The sequence below is a fragment of the Thunnus maccoyii genome, chromosome 5, assembly GCF_910596095.1.
Source record: "Thunnus maccoyii chromosome 5, fThuMac1.1, whole genome shotgun sequence".
Lineage (NCBI taxonomy): Eukaryota > Metazoa > Chordata > Actinopteri > Scombriformes > Scombridae > Thunnus > Thunnus maccoyii.
The window spans coordinates 19,740,217-19,757,294 of record NC_056537.1 but is presented as its reverse complement, the minus strand read 5'-3'; the positions used below and the strand labels follow the sequence as shown (position 1 = coordinate 19,757,294).

General features: G+C 44.3%; 1 protein-coding gene across 7 annotated transcripts in view; it reads right to left on the bottom strand.

The window, feature by feature from the left end:
• The window catches only part of frmd4a (FERM domain containing 4A), a 101,894-nt gene that overhangs the window by 45,363 nt on the left and 39,453 nt on the right, over positions 1–17,078 (bottom strand). For 2 of the 7 annotated variants that reach the window (XM_042411029.1, XM_042411039.1), the window contains exon 1: positions 7,410–8,108. The exons of 1 other annotated variant lie outside the window; for it this stretch is intronic. In XM_042411029.1, the coding sequence (XP_042266963.1) occupies positions 7,410–7,634 (225 nt within the window). In that variant the 5' untranslated portion in view covers positions 7,635–8,108. Of the gene's footprint in view, positions 1–7,384; positions 8,109–16,303; positions 16,652–17,078 lie in introns of those variants that run through there. 4 more of the 7 variants (XM_042411036.1, XM_042411035.1, XM_042411034.1 and 1 more) reach the window with 4 other exon arrangements.

Here is a 17,078-nt window from a genome sequence, read left to right as displayed (position 1 = left end):
AGCGAGAAATCACTGTAGACCTGAGTGACCCTGTGTTCACTGATACTTCTGGCAATGCATGCAGAAAGACAGCGTGACGTAGGATGTGGTATTAGGTTCTGCACTGCCACTAGTGTACTATATATGTATAAACGTATACGGTATGTGTGTTTTCTTTTAGTCTGCCAGTAAACTCACTGAACCTTGTTGATTGATGAATCTTCTTCCTTGATCTCCCTTCATCGCTCTGCTGGCTCTTCAGTGTCTCGCACGGTTTCTCATAAACAAATAAACAGACACACACAGACACACACACACACACACACACACACACACACACAGCGCTTGTGGCCTAAACTCAAGGGCACTTTGTGCTGCAGAGAGGTTGAACTCCAGTGGCCTCTTTCCCCTGTCCTGTGACTGGATGGAATACCAAACACTCTAATCATTTAGCATGCTGAATATTAAACAGTCCTATCTGCAATCTCCGGCGTATTTGTGTGTGTGTGTATGTGTGTGCCACAGTCCTAATATATTCCACTGGCCTATTAAACATGTACCCTGAGACAGAACAGCAGGGGATAGGAGAAAAGGGGTTTGGGGTAGAAAGCGCCCAAATCCTCTCTGTTCTTTTTTTGCTAATTCTGCCCTTGTCTGCTGTGTGTGTGTGTGTGTGTGTGTGTGTGTCCTTCAGGGTCTCCAAAGACTCTCCAGGCTAATTAGGGAGACAGCCACAGAACAACATCATTCAAGGCACCGGCCTTTACAGGAGTTTGGTGAGCTTCCATCCATATAATAACTCTCAAGGTTTTAAAATCACTTACTTCTTTAGCTGAGTGGCATGGAAACAACTTGCACTGTCAAACACACACACACACACACACACGCAGACACACATACACAAGCACATGCACATAAATGTTTGACCAGCTTCACTCCCCTCGTTCTCCAACCTAAGACGCAAACAAAAGTTGTCATGACAACTTTCTGGGAGACCTAGCTGTCTCTGCCGTGCAAACTCAGCCAGAAATGTAGGGCACTAAAAGAGGGGGGGGGGGGGGGGGGGGGGGGGGGTGTAAGACAAAGCTAAGACACTGTAACAGGCAAAGGTATGACCCCGGGGTATATACTTAAAGTAAAAAGGCGTGCAATAAAGGTTTTCCCCCACAAACTGATTCAATCCAGCTGACGACAGTAAGTATCGTGATTCCTGGATGGCAGAGACGGGGGAATCCTTCGCTCTACAAAGTCAACAGATATTTGTGAATTTATAAAGACAGACCCATGTACACTCCTCCTCACCACCACCTTCTCATTCTACCTCCCCCAGCTCACCCTCAGGACATATAGTACTGACGTTAAGAGGGTTTAAGGACAGGTATGTAGAAAAAGAAAACACGCTTCCACAGTGAAGGCGGCGAGGCAAGGAATTCACAGGGGGAGAGCCTGAAATGGGTAAAGCAGTCTGGTAGGACAGAAAGTGGGAATACACTGGAGATGAGGTGAGTGGACAAATAAGAGGAAACATAATAAAGAAAACAGAAACAATGGAGAGACGGGGGGAGAGAGAGTGTGATCACGCTGCAGCTGCAGACCTTTCTTTTATCTTCCCACAGGATCTAGTCTAGCATTCTAATGAAAAATAGAGAGGAGTGAAAAAGAGCTATATGTCCCTCTGCAGGCTCTGTCCCGCAGACTGTCTGCTCTGCCTCCACTGCGCTCTACAGCCGGGATTTATCCCCCCATAGCTTTGGCTCAATGTGTCTGTGCTCCATTACTACACACTTGATTCCTCTGAGCCAGGGTAATGAAAAATGACCCAGCTCATCTGCAGGGAGAGCCCTTTGGCAAGTACGTGTGGTCTGTGTGTGTGTGCGTGCATGTGTGCAACTCTTCTTGTCCAAAGGGAATCCCGTCATTGCAAAGGTATTGAATGTCCTCCATTTGGCCATTTTGCCTCAGGTAGAGCCAGAATCTGATGGTAGGAGGTGGAAAGCTTTTTGCTCGATAAATAAAAACACCTGATCAATCATGTGCCACAGTTACAAATGAGGACTGAGTTCATTTTTTTATCTTAAGTGTTTGGATTATTTGTTAAAAGCATGTTCTGTGTATTGCGGGCCTTAAAATTCTGTTTTTTGGTTTTTTTTTTTAAATCAGGCAAGAGTTGTTTAGTTTAATGTGAACAGGCATATATTGTATCGTCATTTATATGCACTCAATTTATACATAATTTAGTCTGCAGGTGTACGCGCTTGAGAGAGAGACAGAGAGAAATTCGAAGTAGTTGCAGTATTCAAGAATGTACAAATGCTGAGCCTGCTTGCTTTTTAGCATTTGTCTCTAAATGACGACTGACAGCAATTATTAGGGATAGTGTAGTGCCTCCCAAAAGGACCATGGGAAAGTCCACCTTGTCCGAACATGTGTGCATCACATTTTTCACTCTCATTCAGCATTAATGTGACTGATACAGTATGTTGTGCTATATCTACAAAGCATCTCTATAGGAAAACATATTGTGGTCAGATTTAGGGCTCTGAATATTTTGGTTCAGCTAAATGATGATATTTCCTTTCTTCTCTGAAGTTAAAATATGCACAAAACTTTAAACCTCTGTTCGGTAAACACATGTGGACACACTGACAGAGGATATAACATGCATACAAACAGAGGATCTAAGAGTCCCTGAGAGGGATTTCCTCAGATATTCACCAGATTCCCCTGGTAATCCTCCAGGATTACCATTCTATACTAAGGCCCTAACCTCTGAACTTAAAACATTATAAGCCCTTATATCCCCATCACTAATGCCACAGTTAAACCTATCGCTTCACTCAATAGAGGGGGACCACCTCCAAAAAAACCTTATATCTCGTCCGTTCGGGCTACTCTGTTGTGACTCAGACACACTTAGAGGATTTAGATGGATACCAGCCAGATTTATCGAGTAGGCCGTTCAACCTTGGCCCAATAAAACACCAGCCAGATCGTGCAACTTGTGTGTTTTATCATGTTTAACATGTGGATAGTCTCCAACATGGCAGCTGATATCTGGGAAAGTGATGATATTTGACAATCCCTTTTCCCATTTTGAAATACCAACCTGTTCTCAATGTATCTAATACTCTGATTTAAATCTGAGAATCAGATTAGTCCTATAGGATGACGTCTGGATGCGTGTGAGCCTTTGAGCATGTGAGAATCCAAACGCCTGTAATTAATCAAGTGAGTGGCCATGCTATCAAGTAGTGTGCAACATTCTCACTTTAGCAGAGAAATGAGATCCTGGCATGACTAAGAAGCTTATGGTGTGCAGTAACTACTGTAAATAACATAGCACATGGACGTTGGAAGGGAGGAGGGGTGTCGTGCTTTAGATGTTTGGCATGTAACTACAAATCGCCATGAGACTCATTAAACACATTCTTATCAGCGAAATATTAATGACAGATGAAATTTTGATAGTGATTTATGATTCATGGAGCGGTGACTAAGTTGGAGAATTTACAGGGAATTTGTTTCCCATGGTTGAACTGTGTGAGTCTCTACAGGAACTTTTTTCTTAATTTCAAGACACCAAAAACCCTCCTCCTTCTCCCTTTTGTCTTTCACACACATTCACACTCACACACTGAGTATTTGATAAACCTGGGAATGGAGCAGTGGAAATGTTTTCCAGACGAACTATGCAAATAAGACCTTCTCCCCAGGGAGACACTGTAAACGGCTTCAACCACCAACAGAATCTACAGAGGGGTGCTTGTGTGAGTCTGTGTGCCTATGCGGGGATATCAAACACAAACATGCCTCCGGCTAGTGGCAAACAAATTAGAGAATTACAAAAAAAATAAAAAATAAACAAAGCATTGGAAAAATTTGAAACAGAGACAATGTCCGCTCTGGCCCTGAACCCCCTCCCCAAATCACCAAACTTCGATTCGGTTCTGGGAAAAGATTTTCTCACATACAGATCCTGACTTTGGCAATGAGAACAAAGATGGATGCCAGACCGGGATAGGGATCAAAATTCTTCAGTAGGAAGTCACAAGTTCAGCTTCAACCTCTATCCAATAATGACTTGGCTGGAAAACAGGGAAAAAAAAAGGAATAAGGCTGGGAATTAGTGAGGACACGCAGATTTCCCAATCTGGATATTTGCCTGCCTGTCATGAGTCTATTTATTGACATCTGATTCAGTGGGATATGAGAACAAATGGATGATAAATTGAACATGAGAGTCCGGGAGATTTAACAAACTGAACCTTGCGCAGTTGTGTCCTTCTGGCAAATACAGTGGACTCTTCTTCCAAGAAATCCACTTGCTTTGAAAACACCATGATTTGACTGAGCGCCCACATACAAAAGAAGTAACAGAACAGACCCCAAACTCCTAGACAGAGGGAGGATTGTGTGTCTTGGTTATTTTAGGGCTATGCTGCGGTGTCTCTGCTTCCTATCATACAGGAATGGGACTCGTCAGAGGGAAAAGAACATGATCAGTGACAGAGCTATTCGCAGGAAACAGGACCAGATGAGTTCAGTGGGAGTAAACTGGCCTGGGTTTCAATCCTAAATAGGATGCAGTATGAGGCTCCAAGCTAACAGAGCGGTGAGGTATAATGAATATGTATGATAGATGTTACATATTGTGAGGTTTTAAATATGTATAAAACTTTTCAGTTGAATGGTGTTGCTAGGAAACTACATCGATCTAAGTTTGTCTGCTGTGTAAGAGAACCAGCCTCCTGTCAGCTGCTGTTATTAGCAAACAAGTATAATAGGAAATAAACTTGGTCTATTCAGGATGTTTATCTTGTCAAGTCTGAAATCATCTACAAGGAGGATGAGTTTTGCTGCACAACGTGTCACTTCGCATTTAGCACAAAATGAAGCCTTGCTGCAGCTCCAGAGAGTTGCAGGACAGCAGTGATTACAGGTAAATTCTTGCAACTCAGGGGAAGTCCAACCACCTGTGTTTGCTATAGTCATTAGCCCTGCTTCTTCCTCAGGATATCCTGCATCTGGGATGGGTGGGGTGGGGGGGGGGGGGGGGGGGTACTGGAAGGAGAAAAACGAGAAGCCAAAAGATACAATGTACACAGCCGAAATCAATGCAAATGGAAAAGCAACATGAGAAATGACAAACAATTACCCAGAGACACTGTCTAACACAACACAACGGAGCACTGCCCTGACATGCCTGTCGGTGCTAACCCTATTTAAAGGGTCATACCACCAGAGGAAAATGTGTGACTGGAGGCTGTTGAGTCAATATTACTCAGCCCGATGCATGAAAGTGCGAACACGAGGCTGCGTTCTCTCACGAGAGAAATAAGAGAACGTCTGCGTGAGCGAAAGAGCATCTCACAAATGCTGGCTACTGTCAATCACACGCTGTGCCGCTTCACAGAACATGCAGAGCACCTTCCCCGTAAAATTATCACCATGACGTATGTGTGACACACTGGAGCGCTGTAAAATATCTGGGCTGGTGTCCTGATTGAGTATCTAGGACTGCTGGTGATGGATGTCTCGCCAAGTGAGAGTTGAAAGGAGAGTAGAGAGAGTTAAATAAGAAATGAAGAAGTAATTTAAGAAGGGGGGGGAAAAAGTGAAAATAGAATTTCAGAGAGGAAAAAAGAGACATGGGGGAGCAGGTTTATGTTAGAGCAGTGGAGTGGAGGTGAATTTAGAGTGTAGAAAGTAAACAGTTTGATTAAATATAAAGACACTGTTAAGATTTTCCCACTTTCTATCAGTCTTGCTCTCTCTCTCTCTCTCTCTCTCTCTCCATTGTGTGTGTGTGTGCCAGTTGTGTGAGGCTGGGTATCTCATTAACAGTAATAGAGGAAGCAGGGCAGAGAGGCAGTGCAGTGAGCCAGGGATATCCCCATCCTGCAGCCTGACACACTGACCCCTCCTTCCCTGCCTCTGCAACTCCCACCACTATTAACTGCTCCACCTTGGACGTTACCACTTCATCGGGCCGGGGGGAGATATTTGTTGGTGGCCCATCAAAGCGCTGTTCGAGAGGAAGTTCAGGGAAGTGCCGAACGACCTCTGTTTGAGAGGTGTTAGGGGTGGCCTCTTTCAGACGTCTGTGCGTCTTCAAACCAGCAGGGGGTGTTAAGGATGGGTTTGTTTTGGAGAGGCTTGGTGTATTATTTCAGTTTCCTCTGATTGTGTTGCCCTCCCTCAGGATGCTTAAACTTAGGAGCCACATGAAAACACATTTCAAGACAAAAGCTAGAATAACAATCCAGCTTATTTGCCTCTTGAGAATAAAAAGGGGATTTGAACAAAAAGACAGGAAAAGGCATATTGTGTGTGTGTGTGTGTATGTACTTAAGTTAGTACACTGATGCTGCATGACGATTTTGTGCTATGCAGTACACATTGTGCTTTTTGCCGTCTAGCAACAGGCCTGATGAATCTCTCTCTGTGAGCTCGTTGGGTTTGTTCTGGTGGTGCCAGCTGCATACAGGGCAGGTGAGACGCCCGAGGAATACTAATGGCTCAATGAAAGCCCTGAGCACCGATTCAGATACGGTGGAGAGAATACTGATCGACCATTTTGCTGAATCACAGCTAGACAAACACAAGGCACCGAAGACACAGTCGCTTTCGATAAAACTATTCAAATAATTCAAACCAGTGAAACAGTTCTTTTTCAAGCAAAGGGGGACATTTAGTGCGTTAAAAGTTACCAGGGAGTTCGATTAAACGTGTGAGGCGATAAAGGCGCATTGACCAGAGAACATATAAAACACTGCCTGTGTGTGTTTTTGTGTGCAAGCGTCCCCTTTTCACAGCTTAACAGCCTAGTTAATAATGACCGTGGCAGCACAACTTCCTGTGAAGGCTCTGCATCCAGAGCACAACAACAACAGCAAAAGAACTAAATAGGAGCAAAAACATCAAACGAAGCAGCTTTTTTCAGTCCAATAGATATACTTCACATGCACCTGAGCAATGTGTTATAAAACTGTGTCAACTTATGTGTCCCATTTCGCTACCAGGATCCCTGCCACAGCATCTACCCCAGTTCTGTCATCCATGCTTAATGAAACAAATCAGTCATGTTTAACCCTGCCCCTGGCTCTGACCCCGGTCTACAGCCTGAAGGACATACCTGGTCTACAGTACATCATCTGTTCACTCTATGCCTCTCCTTCTGTCCCAAGACTTGACACAGATGTGGAATCATTCATTTACAGTTGTTTCCTATGCTGGATATAATTTTCCACAGGGTGCACCACAGGTAGACAGATGAAACAGTAGGCGGTTGCAGATTGAATCCCTATAACTGTATTTTAACAGGTGTAAATTAATTAAGATTTAAACTGTCAATAAATAACCAGTGCAAGGGTGTCTGTTTGATGTTATATTAGGTGCAGCCTACCTGGTACAGTGGCCTTGAAACACACCTGTGTGTTTGTAATAGGTGCAGGGGACCAGGGAGGTTCCTGGCATGCACACGGAGGCGTCGGAGGGCTGTGGAAGTGAGAGTCCACAGAAGACCCTGCCGAGTACAGACCGCATCGTCTAGACCCAACAAGACCGCTTCCATTACTGCACTGACTGCTAGCGCTCCGAGACAAGTTGAGATGTTTGCGAATGAGATATCCACAGGTATCGCATTCGCAAACCATTATATGTACAGGTGAGCCATTACAGGTAAAATCCACAGAGGCCCAGGTAATGAGAAGGGATGATTAGCCTTTATTGTCCTCTTGATACCACTTAGCTCCAGTAGAGAATAATTGGGTCATCTCTAGAGGCAAGCCAGAGAGAGACAGGGCAGCCCTGTGGCGTTCTCCTCTGCTGTCTTGTTTCTGACCCTCTCTGTCCTCTCGGTCTCTCTGGGATTCAGCTGTCTGATGCCTTCCTCAAGGTCAAACCCCGCTAGTCCTTCTGTCCCCCGTCCCACGCAGCTAGTGGTCCCTCCTGACACTTTGTCTCTCTCTCTTCTTCCTCCTCCTTCTCTCTTCCTCTCTCTTTCCTTCTCACTGAAGCAATGCACCCTCTGTCCACTGCTCTGATCGCCACAAACACAAACATTCCCACTAAGGAAATGCAGCCAGTCTCTTAGTCTTGCTCTCTGGTAGTTGTTTTTAAAGCGATATGCACTCTCATACTGCAGCTCACATGGTGAGACACCAGTCTGGGAGCCAAAGAGAGCAACAGATGAAAGCACTCACTCTCTCTCTCTCTCTCTCTCTCTCACTGTCTCACTTTTTAAGGAGGGAGGGATGCACCTTCTCACACACCTAGACAGACTATCTGTACGCTTGTCAGTCTGAACCTATGAAGAACACACACTCACACATATACATACATACACAAGCGTGCGTACAGTATGTACACAGACCAAATTAGTCAGTAGACTGTAAAACACTGACATGTTGCTTTCTATTTACAGCACTGGGATTTCAGCCAGAACGCTTTTAAATAAGGAGACAATTTTCCTCTGAGCCAGTTTTCCCAGGATGGAGTATTCTGACCTGACCTACAGCAAATCTTGAAAAAAAACATAAGAATACCAGACATTTCTGCTACTCTTCCAACATGACACATTATCCTCGCATAGAATGTGCAAAGCTTGTGCATTTATTTGAGATAAAAATCCACAATGAAGCTTATCTTACATTTGCTTACATATACACCCATTTGCAACAATGGCCACATGGAGGCAATACAACCCCCACATACAAGCTGTGCCAAGCTTACAGTGCCAGTCAGTGTGTCCTTGTGACAAACTCTTGGCTTAACAGCACTGTTAAGGAAGATACAGTATAAATGTTCAGTGTTGTCTGTGTTTTGTGTGGAATGCAAATAATTCTGAGATCCAACAAAGACACTGAACATTTTTTCTATCTCCAGAGGATTTCTTACATGAAAATTTAAACCTTTCAAGAGGACAGAAAAAGCTTACATGCTCGATGGTTTTACAGAGCTGGACATGTTCAGTTTTTCTGCTTTCCTTTCACTTTCCCCAGAAAGCCCTGATCAATATAGAATTCAATAACCCCGCACAGTACAGTAATTCTCTGCCTTCCTACCGAACCCAATCTGACTGTAGGTGGATTAAATGGCCTTTCTTAGCTCACTCTGATTCATGGAAGGGTTTATCGATAAAAGGGGTCACTCTTGTACTGCTGAGTTGGTGTGTTTGTATGCAAAGAAATCGCCGTGTGATGCTCAGATCATTTGTTTGCTATTAATACAGTACAAAACTACAGATATAACTACATTTTGTATTTTTAGCCTTTCAACAATTTGCAAATACCACTGTTGCTGATGCTTTAAGAGTGGTTGGACCATCAAGTTTCCTCTATTTCTCGGGTGTGTGCTATTTTCTTGAGAGACCCATGAGGAATGTACGGCATTCCTATGGCGTGAATTTTCAAAAAAAAAAAATGAATCAGGGGTCGGCTGGAGAGGTTCACCTCTCAGCGACTGTAATTTACGAGGGGTGTAAATATTTGTTGTGGTGGAGCAGGGAGGTTAGGTACGACAGCGCACTGTTCCCATGATTCCATGTGTGCGCAATGTGCTGTTGAATCCTGGGAAAGGTCATGCAGGCCCTGTGATGTAAACAGTCAGCGCCGCAGTGTCAGCTGGCCGGCAGAGAGGAGAAAAAACACTTCGATATCTTACAACCGGCCTTGTGATAGACAGATGGAATTGAAAGTCAAACTGTGGGATAATATGTGTGTTATTTCATTCTTTATCCACACATTGATGACGATAAATAAACCTCACTTCTCAGACTGCTGCGAGGTCACCCCAGTCCTGACACAGACACGAAATCAGGAGTGAATTGTCACTTTTTCTCTACTCCACCTCCTCCTCCTCTCAATACTTTCTTCGAGCCTCTTTACTTTCCCTGTCTCCATCTCTCTCCTTCCCTTCATATCTTTCATCTCTCCCACATATCACTCTCTATCTCTCAATCTTCCCCCTCTCTGATCTTCACTCAGGCGTGTTATACTAGAGTACAGGCAAGTCAGATAGAGAGAGAGAGAGAGCGAGAGAGGGAGAGCAGTGGAGGGAAATGGGTCACAGACACTATAAATTCACAAGAACGTTCTCAGCTGAGGCTCTCTGGCACACAAATTGACTAAAACAGTTGTGTACGAGAGGGCAGAAAGTGCATGTGACACACAGGAAACGTGCAAACGGGCAAGACTCGTGCACCTCTTTTATTCTTTTACTATAATTTTCACGCAACAATAAACCTGGTGTCTGTTGCAGGCTTAATATTCTTATAGGTTCATTTTCAACACACACACACACACACACACACCATTGTAACCATGACAGAGATTATAAGTGACATAGGTGTATAGACCCGGTCTAAAATTCAATTCCGATCAGTCTAGTTTAATGTGATTGTGTTAGAGGTGCGAGCAGGAAAATCAATAATATAACGTAATGTGGCTCAAGAGGGATGAAAGCAGGGGGCCTCTATATATATGTGTGTGTGTGAGAGAGAGAGAGAGAGAGAGAGAGAGAGAGAGTGTGTATGCATGCCATGAGCTTTGGTTTTCCCCACTGACACGTGTGCTTGGAATAATTAATGTGAAAATACTGTTTATTGTGAGTGAAAGCCCCCATGATGACACAAAAACCTTTGAAGTATTGGGACTTGTTATAGTCTCTTAAGTACAGAAGTTGACCTAGTTCATGTGTTATATGCTGTAATATGCTATACACACACACACACATATGTGCAGTGAACACTCACACACACACACTCTCGAGCTAATCATTCTCTTCACTTTGCCTGGCAGATAAATATTAATGAGGATTACTATGTTACTGCAGTACACCCACGGGAAAACAAGAGACTGGAACAGCACCTCTCTCTCTCTCTTTCTAACCCTTCCCCGCTCTGTCTCTCTATCACTCATTCACACCCACACATACGCCCACACACACACACACACACACACACACACACACACACACACACACACACACAAAAACTATCTTCAAGAAAGTCTTTACCATTTTTTTTTAAAGATTTTACAACACATATTCTTTCTTTTTCTCCCAAACTCTGCTTTCTATTTCTCTTTTTCTGTCATAGCAGGATTCACACACACACACACACACACACACACGCACGCACGCACGCACGCACACACACACGCACACACACACATGCACACACTCGCACACGAACTATGAATAAAAGCCCTTCATTTGAGTGAGTCACAGTGCCTCCGTTCTCTTTGAGTCATGTTATCTCTGTCTAACAAAGAGCACAGATTGTGCTGGGATATTTTAGGAACATTTCGGGGGTCTCCACATCCTGTTTTGGGGGAGAAGATGGAATTTAAGACTCTTTCCCATCAACCCACACTCGTCTTTTTTTTCTTTTTCTCTGCTCTTCTTCTTTTTTTTTTGTCTGTGTGTGATTAACAGGATTCCACGCAGACATTTCTGAGAATAAAGAAGCAGAGATAATGAAGAAATCATTCTGAGCTCTGCACGAAGGTGGCAGAGGATGGGAACACACACACACACACACACACACACACACACATTCATCCACTGGGCATGTTTTGGCAGACGACAGAGGAGTCCACTCTCACCATAGCTACCCTGCTAGCAAACTGTCTCCATAGAGAAAACACATTATCAGCAGCTCACTGCCTTCAGCCTTCACTCACAGTCAATAGGCGATCATCTCTTCATTGTTTGATCATGCTCTGCTCTACAGATTTACTTTGAACTCATACGCAGCTGTGCCGTTTGTCTATAGGTCTGCGGGTTGATTTTGGACAAGGAATAAAAGATAGAAAAAAAAAATCATAGCGGAGAGTGATGAAAGAGACGGGATGGAGAGGAGGGTGGGAGTCTCCCCTGTGCTCCCCCCTCCTCTTCCCTTGCTCAAAAACATTCTTCCTCCAGAGCTGCCTTGAGGAGAAAAGGGGGGTCCCCTTTCATGCTGAACAGGGTGTGGTGCAAGAGGGGCCTTCAGGAGCCCAGGAGCCTATAGCTCCAGCTATTCCCACCTCTTTCTTTCGTTCCCTCCCTCTTTCTCCTTTCTTTGTCTCTTTAATTGGACTGACTGACCACAGCGTTCTCACCTACAGTCCTGGGGGCAAGACGAGATCCCTGGGAATCAATACTGTAGCGAGGCAAAGCGGAGCTGCGGGGGCAAAAAACTCAATGCTCTAAACTGCTATTTGCTAATAGCTGGATGATGAAAGAGAACTGAACAGAAACTTATTTCTTCGGTTTCCACGTCACACATGCATTTCTGTGTTGTCCCGTTTCAACGCTGCTTAAATCAATCCTGACACTAACGTCTGCACAATTAGATCAGTTTGATGAGAACCGGGCGTTGTATCAACCTGACCCCACAGAATGCCGGAGTCCAGCGCTGACCTTCACTGCGATTGGTGCAGACGAGATGTTTAAAGTTAACGAGGATCGATTAGTATTCCTGCCTCACCGTTCGCCTGGCTCGCAGGGCCTATAGTGGTAAATTACAGTCATGCTATTGTCTGTTTGCATTCCTAGTCTGCTCATGAATGTGTGTTTTGAACATGTCTACCAGTCTGTGTGTGTCTGTGTGAACTTCTTTTCTTCGACAGTGATCCCCCCCCCTCCTCCCCACCTTTACCCCTCGCTCCCCTGTGGTGCAACTGACAACAACATGTTTCCTTGGAGAGCGATTTAACCTCCGAAAATCACAAATGTTTTTCGTCTGTTTCGAACGCCCCCGCCCTCGCACACACACACACACACACACACGCAGACACAGATAAACACACATATGTCTCGCTCTTTCTCGCGCCCTCTCTTCCCTTTGTTTGTTTGTTGTTTTTGTTCTTAATTTCACAGAAAAAGGCTGAGCTGCTTAACATGATAGCTGAATAACAAAGGCGGACGATAATCCTAATTCAGACCACTCACGGAGGTAATCTAAACAGAAAACATCCCCCTAAAAAAAAGCTGTTTTAAACTATTGTTATATTGTGCTGTAAACACCCAGAGTTTAGCTAGGACTATCTATAAACCACTCTGCGCTCATGATGATATACTCCTTTCACGTGTTGTCACTTTAATTTACTCAAAACTGTTGTAATGAAGCAAATGTATCAATGTATAAAAGGTATTCGAGAGAGAGAGAGTAAGGAGTGAAGCGTGTCAAGTCTTGAAATGAAGGCCTGATTTTTGAGCCATGATAATGAGGAGGAGGAGGAGGAGAAAATGAGGTAAAGAAAACGAGGTGATTCAGACAGAAAAAGGGGAGAAATCGAGTCGGTCTCCTCCTCTATTGTTCTGCGGTTAACGAGGCATGTCTTGTTCAGATGTGTCATTGCTGCTGACCATGAACAAAGATGGCTATGTTCCCCCTGTACATATTACTCATTTAAGTGTGATAGAAACCCACATCCATCAGAAACCACGGAGAAAGACGTGAGATGATTCATCTGCATTAAATTAAGTGACAGGGCACATATGAGAAGATGGTGCATCTCCTCCAATCTGTGATCTGGGAAGGCGAAAAGCAATCTAGGGGATCCATTTTAAAATATGTTTACAACTAGTTACTGAGTACTGAGGGAAGCATTTAGCCAGGGGTGAAACGCACCCACTGACCTCTGCACGTTCACTGTTAAATGCCGAAGGATATAAAAAACTCAGTATGCAAAATGCTTTTAACTGAATCTAATCTCCCAGAAATAAACATTTCCACTATAACATTCCACTTTGCCCTGTCAGCTGCTTATAGATATAGATTCTATCAATATCTTTCTCTGTGTGCTGTTACTCATCTGTGCAGCTCATAAAGTTGCATAAGGCAGAGATCGGATTATAACGCAGTGAGTTATCTAACATGACAAGTCAGAGCAGGACAAAGCTGCAGCTGTGTACAGAAGTGAAAGTATTTCAGTGGATCGGTAATGACATGGGAAGGACATGGGACATGGAAGGGAGCCTCTGGGGTAGAACCAGTAGATGACTGAGCTTTGTTCACCTGTCATCACCGAGGAAAGAAATCAGACAGACAATATGATGATTTTGAAAACCTCTATTCATTTATTAAACACTCTTTTCTGCCCATGTGGTGGGAACTGTTTTGAAAATCTGCATGCATTCTTGCTGTACATGGCGAACCGATACACATTCATGCATTCAGCCATTTTTTCCAAAGAGTATGTAAATCACTTCAAGCAATTCCCCTTCAGTCTGTCTGCACACAGCTGGCTCCAAGAAGAGTTGGAGACAGAGAAAGAGAATGCAATCAGGGGAGAGAGACCTCCCTCCGCTCCTGTGTGAGAGAATCAGCATTTCTCCATTAATTAAGGTGATTTGAGTGACTGTGTGTGTGTGTGTGTGTGTGTGTGTGTGTGTGTGTGTGCGTGTGTGTGTGTGTGCGTGCATGCATGTGCGCACATGTATGTGGTTTCAGCCAATCAAGCAGTAGCAATTACTTCTCTTAAAAGGACAGTGATAATGACCAGCCAGCTAGATTCCATCAGATCACAGTTTATTACTTTACCAGCCACTGTACAATTACAGACGTCTTTGGATCAGGGCTGCAAGTAGCGATTATTTTTTTTATTGATTCATCTGCAGATTACTTTCTCTGCTAATTGTTTGGTCTATAAAACATCGTAAAACACTGAAAAATCCCAATGTCCTAGAATGCAATGTCTCGCTTTGGCCGACCGACCGTCCAACACCCAAAAATAATCAATTTATTATAATGTAAAACCAAAACAAGAAGTGACTTCTCACATCTGGAGCAGTCACATGTTTTTGGAACATGACATACGCGATTAATCGATTACTTTTCTTTCGATTGACTAATTGATGAATTGACTAATCGTTGCAGCTATACTTTGGATAATATCTGAAAGCATCAGAACAAATTCTAACTTATACTGTCTGAGACTCCAGTTCCTCTCAAGTCTCTCACTTCAGTGCAACCTGACTATAAAAGCTTTTTTTTGCAAAGAAACTAGGTTGTGTTTTATGTATTTCTGTGTAAGGAGATGTGAAGGTTATAGCTGTTATTTTAGCCTTAGTGAGGTGAAGTAAGGGCCTATTAAAGTGAAAGCTGTTTTCATCAAATACGGCCACACTGTGTAATTTATGATAGCATGTGTACAGCATGTGTGTGTTTGTATGCATGACTGTATCATCTGTGTTCCCGTTCAATCAAAGGAGGGAACTACAAAGAGACCGGCGATTCTCGGAAGAGCTCATGGCATTTAGATGTCACGTTCACTCAAAGAGGCATGTTAATGAAACTTAAGTCACAACACATCGAGTGGAAAGACAAGAGGTTTCAAAAGGGAGATGAAAATTCAATGCAATATGATCCTATAAGCACCTCATGATTTTGGGAAAGCAGTTTGGAAGAGCTGTAAGCCCAGCTCGCTCATCACCTGACACACTCTCTACTTAAGTCTGATTCATTTTAATACCAGTGCATTTACAACATAAAAGAGAGCTGAAACTCATCACAGAATGAATGCAGCAGGGAATCACACACACATACACATACACAAACATACGGATACGCTCACAGCTGCAAACTTGCGTGCTGCTTTCGGTTACACGTACACACGCATGTACACGCACGCGGCTTTTCTCGTGCTGTAAACAACTTTGCTGAAGAGCAAAAGAGGTGAATCACCTGGCAGGTCGTAGCCTGTCTATACAACTGACACGAAGGTTAACTTTGCAACCCACATTCCACGTCTAAGCTTAGCTGGAAACTATTATCTTCAGCCCTCGGCCCCACACCCACCAGATTTACACAAACACATAAACACTCCGGCTTCTGAGGACAGGACGGGATCCAGCACTTTAAATAAAGCTGCGAGGCAAGGCTAACGTGTGGCTTTGCTTGATGAAAGGAAACTAACTCATGTCTCCAGTCGGTTCAATTGCGCTGACAGTGACAGGCAAACAAGCTGCACTCAAAGACAGCACTCCCACAGAGACTTCCCTGCAACCTTGAAAAACTGAGGACGGGAGTGGAATACATTAGCAGTGACAGAGACAGACTGAGAGGTGGACAGACTGACAGACTCAGACTGACAGGAAGACAAACACAGAGAAGTATTGTCCACTGTAGAGATTAAAAGCTTTGCTCTTGACTTGCCTTCCACCGACTCCAATCTAATGCTGTACCCTGGATTAGCCAGGAACCTTTTTAAATCCCGCTTACACACACAAACACACACACACAACAGCACGGCAAGACGCAGTCACATAAGGGGGACAGAGTCAGAGAGGAAGAGAGAAAGTGGGGAAGAGGAATTAAGTGAGGTTTGTGCCTTACCCTCTCTCCACTATTCCTCCGTAGAGTCCCTACCGGCAGCTTTAGCATCAGCCGGCGGGTTCTCCCGGGTGTCACCGCTCCCTGGACCACCATAGTACGCTCCAGAGTAGTGTGTGTGTCCGCGGGTGTGTGGGCATGTGTGCGAGTGTGTGAGGTGGGTGTCCTCGCCGTCCCGTCCAGCCTGGCAGCTGGCTTTCACGCGAGCTCACGCGTGGGGTGTGTATGAGAAAAGGAGTGTGTGATGTTAAGTGTGTGTAGAAGCAGCCCCGAGCCGGTCCTATGTTCCTCTCTCTGCCTGTATTTCCTTCTGTGTTAAAGCACTTCCCATTCTGCTCCGCTCCACTCTGCCGCTCATGAGGTTGAATGAGTGTGTGAGAGTGTGTGAGAGGGAGCGCGCTTTGTCTCTCCTCTCTCTTCTCCAAGCTCTGGCAGCTCTGCCCCCCCCCCACCTCCTCCACCTCCTCCTTTCCCTTCCTCACTTCTTTCAGTTGGGGGCTTAACCAGGTCACTGGATTAATGTGACGTTACGGCTGTTATTAGCATACGCATTCCAGTCACGTGATCTAATAATAATTGTGTGTGAGCATATATACCCCCACCACACACACACACACACACACACACACACACACACACACACACACACACACACACACACACACACACAGCTTTTACAGGGGATCACGTGGGGAACCTCAAAAGGAATATGGGATGTTTTGCCATCTGGTTGGGAGATTATCTTCAAAATCCCACATCCAGCTTTCTCTCCCTGAAC